The 9,749-nt window shown below is 26.9% G+C and overlaps 2 protein-coding genes and 1 long non-coding RNA gene across 6 annotated transcripts in view; 2 read left to right on the top strand and 1 right to left on the bottom strand.

The window, feature by feature from the left end:
- LOC100168602 (whirlin) overlaps positions 1-9,749 on the top strand; it is a 46,609-nt gene that overhangs the window by 31,448 nt on the left and 5,412 nt on the right. The window lies entirely within an intron of this gene.
- Positions 2,590-3,566, bottom strand: LOC115033670. Its single transcript, XR_003838964.1, has 3 exons — positions 3,147-3,566; positions 2,951-3,057; positions 2,590-2,868 (listed from the first exon to the last, which is right to left on the bottom strand). It is a non-coding gene; the product is annotated as an uncharacterized LOC115033670 (long non-coding RNA).
- Positions 5,738-7,235, top strand: LOC103310880 (ADP-ribosylation factor-like protein 6). Its single transcript, XM_008190321.3, has one exon. The coding sequence runs from the start codon at positions 6,446-6,448 to the stop codon at positions 6,827-6,829; it is 384 nt and encodes a 127-aa protein (XP_008188543.1). The 5' UTR covers positions 5,738-6,445; the 3' UTR covers positions 6,830-7,235.

Genomic DNA, 9,749 nt, shown 5'->3' with positions numbered 1-9,749 from the left:
TATTTAAAACCGCCTCGAACATTCCCTAGTAAACTTGTTGATCAATCATAATCTGTTTTAAAAATTAAAATCTGTCAAACCAAATTCTTCCAGTTTTGTCTAGTTTATTGGTCTAAAAGTCACTTTTTTCCACCTGCTGCAGCCCCCTTAAACTTTCAAATCTTAGATATACAAAGTTTTTACACATTTTAACATTTAAAACTAGCAATTTTTAATTTTAGCTTTTGGTTTTTGAATGCCCCCTAGTACTGGAATGACTCGTGTGCATTGCACACCTTGGACACCCAAATGTTGCGGCACTGTTGTTACATAGTGTAATTAATTAATTATACTAACATAAATACTTATACTACCATAAATACTTATACTACACATATAAAATTATACTATCATTAATTATACTACCCTAACCTATGAACTAAAATAAAAAAATCCTACAATCCTACAATTAATATTCAAAATAAAACAGTGTTATATGAAAAGTCAATATTCAAAACACCTTGCACATTGCATACACCATACACTATAAATAAACATGCCAATGCATATAATTCCGGGATCTAGATTTATAATTATGATAAAACCACAAATATAAAAGAAAAAAAATTTTTTTATCATAATAAATATAATACATAATACATTTTATTATTGCTTTAATCTGATAACTTAAATAATTTGAATTTTTTTTTTTCAGGCATATTTACCTCATTTTATTGGTGATCTTAGGAGACTGGAAAGCTTATTTGTTGCTGACAACTTGTTAGTATACTTTCCTCATATTTTATCTTGTAGAACCTTCAAAGAAGTCGACATATCAAATAACTCGTTCCAGTTACCGAAATCTCTAATGTTCGACCACGTGACTAAATATTTACAAATATTTGGAAATGTAGTGAGAAGTGATTTAGAATTAGATATAATACCATTAAGTCATTTGGCATTTTACAATATACTGGATAATTGGATACCATTTAAGAGGCAGGATATTCCGCGTACTCTTTGGACATACTTTGAGTGGTTGGTCGCTGTATGTTGTGTAATAAATGGATACTACCAGATTACTCTCAAATAACTCATACATTTGCTTTACCTTCAGCAATAAGTACAATTAAAGATCACACAATCAACGGTATACCATGGCAATCATTAATATGTCGTAATTCATATGTTTGTGAGAGACGTGTTTAAAATAAGCCATATTTATATATATTTATTCATATGAAACTTAACTAAATATAAGATTTCAATTAAATTTAAATTACCCATTATCTCTGTATCACTGTTTTAAAATCAAACTAATAATTTACCCATTGTACTATAATTCTAAACAAATAATAAAATAGTTAGAGTTTGAGATTTGAAACATTACATAATAGATCTCTTGTTTTTACGTTATATGTTATTTATTTATTTTTTGATTTTAATTAATCATAACTGTCATAAATACAAATTTGGTTCACATTCACTTTGTAAATAGTATATAATATTTTTTTTCATTGTAGATTATATTGTAATAATATATAATATATTGTGATATTAAAATGTCCCATTTTACTTGTATAAAAGTAAATATTTCCCAAGTTTTTTAATATTTGTATAAAAGCCTATTTCATTAATCATTTCCTTACTAAGTACAATCTAAAATGAAAAAAATGTATGATAATGTTTAATATTATTTAAAGGTGTATTACAATTTGAAATACTTACACAGTCACACTAATTTTGAGAGTATTTTGTGGTTGATCAAACATTGACTGAATATCTACTATTTATTTTTAATTTTAATATCATACCTGCATAATATAATATTATATTATATTTAAGTTTATATGATTAAGAATAAATTTAATTTAAATTTTGAAAATTAATTTAGAGTGCATTGTGTTAAAAATTAATTAAGTATTATATAAGATTAATGGTAATATTTAAGTATAGTTACAAATCTACTATTTTGTTGTGTGAATAATCACCGTACTATGACATATAATATACAAATATATTATGTTTTTTGTATTATTATTTAAATATGAGTAAAGCTATTTTAAATTATTTTTGTAGGTACTTACAATTTATTAATTATGGCGCCCGGTGCCAATATCATTTTGTCCACAAAAATACACTCAACGGGAATAATTATCTTGTCTTGTAGAATCAACCAAATTTGATATATATAAATATATATTTTTACACAATTTTATGAACTATAGAGGAATAAATAAAAACCATTATGTTTTATGGATAATAATTAATAATACAATTTAAAATAATTTAATATTTTAAAAACATTAAGGACAAATTTTTACGGTTTACGGTTACAATATTTACGGTTTTTAGCGGAACTAAATTATAACAAAAATTTAAAGAACCTACGATTATTAGTTTGAATTTACACAAAAAAATAACAAAATTGATTTTGTCAAATGCTAATTTTGTGTAAAAAATTATATTTTTTTTTTGTCTGCGCTTATTAAAACTTCCGGGAAATTTTTACTTTTGCAATCAAAATAACAAAGAAATTAAATAAAAACTAATACTAAATTGCAATCAACAGGTATTTAATAATAATTAAAAAAGAAAATCAGTAAAATGTCCACACTAAAACACTGCATTTATATAAATTTATTTTACATTTTACAATGTAAGTAGTTCTATTTCTGAAACACGTTTTTAAATCTGGTCTTAAAAAAGATTTCTTTATTAATAATTCTGATAATATTCCTTTTCTGTATTTAATTTCAGGCCTCATACCTATTTCTCTTTTAGCTTCTGATTCTTCCCTTTGAAAGTTATTGTCTCCTGCTCAGTGAAGCTATTTCTTGTGTCAATTTCATCAACTTATCTTGAAAACCTTCTTTCTCTTTGGCTGGCCTAAAATCATTTATAATTTATACAGTTTATTTTATTAATGAGTTTAACTTAAAATTACATAAATATATTTTTCAATAATTACCTTTATTAGAAAATTCAAAATTGTGCTTGTTCTTAATTTTTGTAGAACACAACAGATTTGATTTTGGCTGTCTTAACATTTTTAGTGTATATTTTCTCAAGAAGTCCCTGAAAAAAGTAGGAATTAAAATATTTAGTAAGTTAGTTGGAAACCAATTTACAATAAAAATGTGAACGGATATAAAATAAATTTTTACCTTCTTTAGTATATTCATTTTGGCCGATTTGATCACAAATTCCTTCTAATTGATCTTCATTATGGTACTTCTATAGTTTTCTACCTAATATTCTTCAAGTAATTTCACAACTGTTGTGAACAACATCTATCTCACTATTTTTACTAGTGTTTAAAACTAATACCATTATTGCATTAGAAGTTATAAATTAGTTTGTTAAGTTCATTTTAATGTGAATAAATAAAAGTTTCAAAAATCACAAAAGCCCGAGTCGTGTTACAATTAATAGGTAACAGCTAACTAGGTACATGTTTCAGAATAGGTCTTTGGGTGACTTAAAGAACTAATAAATAAACACATAATAAACATTATGTGTTGAACAATAAAATTAATATCGAATTAAAAAAAAAAAGGTGGGCAAGTGGGTGTTGCTCTGCTGTACAGTTGGTTTCAAGTGAGTAACTGTAATGGATGGTGTTAAATTTGAATTCAATGACATAATATCATTTAGCAAAGACGGTCAAACAGCGTATGATATTACTAAGTTTATTTGATGATATTATTGTGAACAAAGTAATTTATATATAACCTATTTACGTGAAACCTTTTTTTAAATGTTCAACCCTTAGATATAAAAGTTGAACGTTTTATAAATTTTTAACTTGAAAATAATAGAAAATTTGAAATTTGATAAATGTTGTCGAAATTTGAACTTTAAATGCTTATAAAAAAAAATTGAGCTTATGTATTTTTAATATTTTTAATATATTTGACTTTCTTGTAAACATTTCTTTTCTGATAAAGGTAGACAAATTTATGAGGAGTCTTGTATTTCATTTTCAAATCTTAGATTTAAAAAGAAAATTTTTATTAATTTCTAATTCAAAATAATTTGGAAATTTTCATCATTTTTACTTATTTTGTCTATATTTGAACTTTAAATGCTTATAAATAAAATTGTGACTGGATTTTTAATATTTTTCATGTGTCTTTGAAACAACATATTAGGAGCCTTCTATTAAATTTTCAATGTACTTGTGTTATCCAAATAATAAACTTAGTTTCCGTATTCCTAGAAAAACTAGGCTTCAGTCTAATTTTTATATACCCACTAATAAATCTAATTTCTCCAGGAATGCCCCACTTTTGAGAATGATGCATAACGCAAACAATAATATAGATAATTAAACCATATTTAGTACGGAGACTCATATGAAAAAAAAAAAAAATGTCTAATATAAGACTATTATAATTTTAAGTAAGTATATGTAAAGCATTTTGTATGTTGCTATAATGTGTCTTTATCTGTTATCTATGTTTTTCTTGATTGTATAATTGTGTAAAAGCCGTCTGGCGTTGATTATAATAAATAATATAAATATAATATAATAACTGTTCTAACGAACAATTGTTATTATTATTGTATGTAATTGGGCCCGCACCCGTTTAATCTAAAATAAATAAATAAATAAGAGCGTATCTGTGCTTGATTTGAAAAAAAATTTGAGGGGGGGGGCAGCAGATGTTGGATGAAAGAGCGCTCCACGCAAAATTAACCATAACATTACCGAGGGGCTTCGGTCCCACAAAACACTATTTTGAGCGAAGACCATCTGTCAGCATATATTATTAGCTACTAAGTATTTTAGACTTTATAGTAATGTAGTGAGTTGAATTAATTTTTGATAAAAATGTCAATGTGAGACCTTTTCAATAAATAATAATAATAATAATTTAAAAGTTTCAAGTACTTACCCACGATTCACGAATAACCTATTTAAATGACAACAAAATATTTATAATCTTTATTCTACGTTTAAATATATAATTTCATCCAAATTTGAACTTAAAATATCTATAAAAAAACTGTTTTGTTTTAGATTTTTTGGTTACCTACAGTATAAATTACATATGAATTTATCAGTGCTTGATTAGGAAAAAAATTTGAAGGGGAACTCAGCAGATGTTAGATGAGAGAGCGTCCACATAAAATTAACAGTCACATTACAGAAGGGCTTCGCCTCCACACCCCCTCCCACAACAACCATACCAAAATAATATTAAATTTGTTTTACAAATATATATATGTAAAAAAAAAAATTTATTAATTATTTTTTTAAAACATAAAATTGGACAATTATCAATAAATTATGCATTTAAAAAGTTCATAAATATTGATATGTAGGTACTATTTTCGTTTTTATTTGTGCATAGACCTTAAGAGGATGCTACGCCCACATGCACACCGCTTACACAGCACGAATATACATAGGAACACATACACAGCCTCCGTCTTACAAACGCGTAACATGGAAAATTGTACGTTTTAAATAATCCAATTAACTCTGTTATCTCAAATCAAGCTCAGATACGCTCTTTATTTATTTAGATTAAACGGGTGCGGGCCAATTACATGCAATAATAATAACAATCGTTCGTTAGAACAGTTATTATTTGGATAACACAATTACATTTAAATAGTAATCAGTTTGAGAACATTAGTTTTATTGTTTTTTTCATTTAATTATTAAAAATTATTGGTTAGTGCTATCCAAATAAATAAACTACGACACAGATAAAGTTCTTCCCTATGCGTAGTGGTATTTCGGTAATTCTACTATAAATACAGAGGGAGTAAAATCGTACCACCCAAAACAGTTTTTTTCAATGTGTGTCCTCTTAACGTCCATAATACACAGTAGGTATAGATACATTTTCTATAGTTACGTTGCGAAAACGACATATTTTTATATTAATTTTACATACTTTATTATATTTACAAGTTGTAACAACAATGGGTTTTCCTCATATCTACAATTAAAATCATAACTTTTTTCAGTCAGTACCAGGTAACTACATCATCAGTACCTACCTATCTACTTACCAACAATTATAAATGTGTGTAATGTTGGTATTAATTTTTGAATTAAATAATTTTGTACTTACCTATTTATATTTGTAGGTTACCTATGTAAGTTATCTAATAACTTTTAGGGATTAATTTTGAAATTTATTGGTCCAACTAGTCAATTGAAATTTTAATATATTCGAAGTACATATTGACATTGTATTACAATAATATATTAATATAGTACCTATGTTTCTATTTAGATATTCGTATTTAAATTACTGAGAAATATATTTCAATACATTTTGATTGAAGAACATTTTTAAACAGAAGCCTATGCCAATTTGAAATACTTTTTAAAAGCGTATTTTGTAACTATAGTGTCTAGTACCAATACCTATCTCCTGACTTATCCGTTGTCCGTTTTGTGTATACTGTTGCAGTCAACAACGTCAAATTCACAGCCAGCGACATGTCTGGCCGGGACGGGTACCGGAGCATGTGGGAGTCGATGTACGGCCAGTGCGACGCCATCGTGTTCGTGGTAGATAGCACTGACCAGATGCGGTTCGCTGTGGTCAAGGACGAGCTGGACATGATGCTCCGGCACCCGGACGTGGCCGACCGACCGGACCTGCCCATACTGTTCGTGGCTAACAAGACGGCAGCGCCGGATGCGTGTGGCGCGTCCGCCTTGGCCGGAGCGCTCAAACTGCATGAGCACATGGAACAGGACCGTCCGTGGCGATTGGCCAGCACTGACGCGGTGGCCGTGTCCGGCCAGCCGGCCGACGACGGGCTAAACGACGCTATGGAGTGGCTAGCGGAATTGGTCAAGTTCACCCGTCAGCGATGACATGTCCGTATTCGCCAACATATTTTTTTATTTTTTTTTATTAATTGAATAACATTTTACAATTTTTTTTTGACGTTATTTTACCTTGAGATGTTTATTTCATTGTTATATAATTATTATCGTCCTTCGTACACTAATTCGAAAATGATATTCGTCCGATTCAGTGCCTATTATATTTTTGGTAATTTTTCGTAGTAAACACATTTTATTAACTATTAAGTACAGCACACAAAGAACACGCGAGGAGTCGTTTTTATTTAAATAAATACATATTATGTTCTTTAACGTGTACGTAACTAGCCTTATTTATAATTTTAAACTATTTGTATATGTTTTGATTAAATAAATGTAAGACAGTTATTATTTCAAAAACTACATTGTAATTTATAATATAACCTAATGTTTTTGTAAATGGTTTTCATATAATTTAAGTCATTAAAAACAATATTTTTTTGGAAAATAGTTTTTATCATCATTATTTTTCTAGTTTTGTATGCTTTGGAACGACAATATTATAATATCATGCATTTTAAATTTCATATTCAGAAGCAGAATACGTTATACAGTATATTTTATCTATAAAAATTAAATTTTGGACAAGTAGGTACCCACTATCTAGTTTATTTCTTTAGACTTTAGTTATTGGTATTTTAAGTTCAAATGAGCGGTGTAACAAACCAACCTAATGTGGAGTACCACTCTCTATTCTGCTCATCTAAACTTTAAATACAAATGATTAATAAACTAGGTATTTACTCGGTCAAAGTGTTAAAAATATATTCTGCTATGGAATTGAAGAGCATGTTATAGTCATTAAAAAAAAGGTGGGTAAGTGAATGCCACTCTGCTGTACTTACAGTAGATTACAAGTCACTGTATAATGGATGGTATTAAATTTGAATTCAATGAAATAATATCATTGTATAAGAAAAACAATTCTGAGCGGAAACGGTAAGTCAGTCTAGGTATAAGACAATTTATATACTTATCTAAGGTATTAAAAAAAAAAATTTACCTATAATAGGTACCTATAATAAATTCCAGATTAATCATATCACAATATCCATTAGGTAACGCGTTATACATCAACAACAAACCGTGATACTATCATAGTATCATAGATATATATAATAGTATACTTTAGAAGATTCAAGTACCCACGAATAATATTATACAATCACAACAAAATAACTAAAATAGTTATTTTAGGGTTTTTTAATATGTAGTTTCGTCCAAATTTGAACTTAAAATTACTATAAAAATATTGTGCTTATGTATTTTTAGATTTTTTGGTAACAGAATTAACTACTTACGTAGAATCTTGTTTTAAATTTTCAATTCTTAGATATAAAAGTTGAACATTTTATATATTTTTAACTACAAAATAATTATTCAATTTTAAATTTGATAAATTTTGTCAAAATCCAATCTATAAATGTTTATAAAAAAAAATTGTGCCTATATATTTTTAATATTTTTCAACTGCTAATGTAACAATGTATCAAGAGCCTTGTATTAATTTTTTACACTTTTTGGTCCAATAGATAAAACTTTATTCATATTTATAGAAAAAAAAACTAAAAATTGAAAACTTACAATGTCCGTAAACAGCTCAAAAAGAGTCAAATTATTTTCAAAATTTTATCGTATATAGATAATGCTAATATAAACATTCAGTGAAATTTTCAAGTTTCTACAGTCAATCGTTTTTTAATTACAAAAAAATAAGAAAATCGTTACGTAAGAAATCATGTGAATATCAAATGTTATAAAAATATGAAATTCAAACGCTCATAAAAATTTAATTTGAGTTTCTTATAGACATTTTTTTTTAGATAAAGGTAGATTAAACTATAAGGAATCTTGTATTACATTTTAAAATCTTAGTTCTAAAAAGAAAAATTTTTACGAATTATTAACTCAAAATAATTTGCTAATTTTCGTGATTTTTACATATTTTGTAAATTTTTGAACTTTAAATGCTAATTAAAAAAAATTGTGAGTAAGAATTTTTAATATTTTTCAAATGTCATTGTAAAAATATAGTAGGAGCCTTGTATTAAATTTTCAAGTATTTTGACTCAACAAATAAAGTTTTATTGACATTCATAGAAATAAAAAACTAATTAAATTGGAAACTGAAATTCTCCGTAAACAGCTCATAACAAATCAAAATATTTTGAAAATTTCATCATGTATAGAAATGGAAATCTAAACAACCAGTGAAAATTTTATGTATCTACGGTTATTTGTTTTAAAGTTACACCAAAAACCAAAATAAATTTTCTCGAAAACAGCTTTTGCGTAAAAATTAATTTTTCTTTTGTTTTTCACGGCGCTTTTGAAAACAATTGGAAAAATTTTACTTTTGACCCCCCAAAGTACCAACTAGATTCACTTTCCTATCAGAAAAGGTACTGTTGAAGAAAATCTAAGCACTTTTATAGTCCTAAAAGGTGATGACAGACACAAAAAAAAAAGGTGGGTAAGTGGATGTCGCTCTGCTGTACAGTAGGTTAGAAGTGGGTCACTGTATAATGGACAGTATTAAATTTGAATTCAATGATATAATATCACTGTATAAGAAAAACGATTCTGAGCGGAGACGGTATATCAGTCTATGTATTAGACATATAATATATACTTATCTATGGTATTAAAAAAAAATTGACCTATAATAGGTACCTATAATAAATTCCAAATTAATCATATCATAATATCTATTAGGTACTTATAAGTTATAACGCGTTATACATCAACAAAAAACCGTGGTAAAATCATAGATATATAATAGTATACTTTAGAAGTTTCAAGTACCCACGAATAATATTATACAATCACAACAAAATAACTAAAAGAGTTATCCTAGGTTTTTAATATGTAATTTCGTCCAAATTTGTACTTAAAATGACTATAAAAA

Source organism: Acyrthosiphon pisum, chromosome X (genome assembly GCF_005508785.2).
Source record: "Acyrthosiphon pisum isolate AL4f chromosome X, pea_aphid_22Mar2018_4r6ur, whole genome shotgun sequence".
NCBI lineage: Eukaryota > Metazoa > Arthropoda > Insecta > Hemiptera > Aphididae > Acyrthosiphon > Acyrthosiphon pisum.
The sequence above is the reverse complement of the archived record's forward strand: the minus strand, read 5'-3'. Positions and strand labels throughout refer to the sequence as shown.

Bases quoted from the DNA above. Each gene is read 5' to 3' on its own strand.
- LOC103310880 (XM_008190321.3), top strand. From the start codon at position 6,446: ATGTCTGGCCGGGACGGGTACCGGAGCATGTGGGAGTCGATGTACGGC.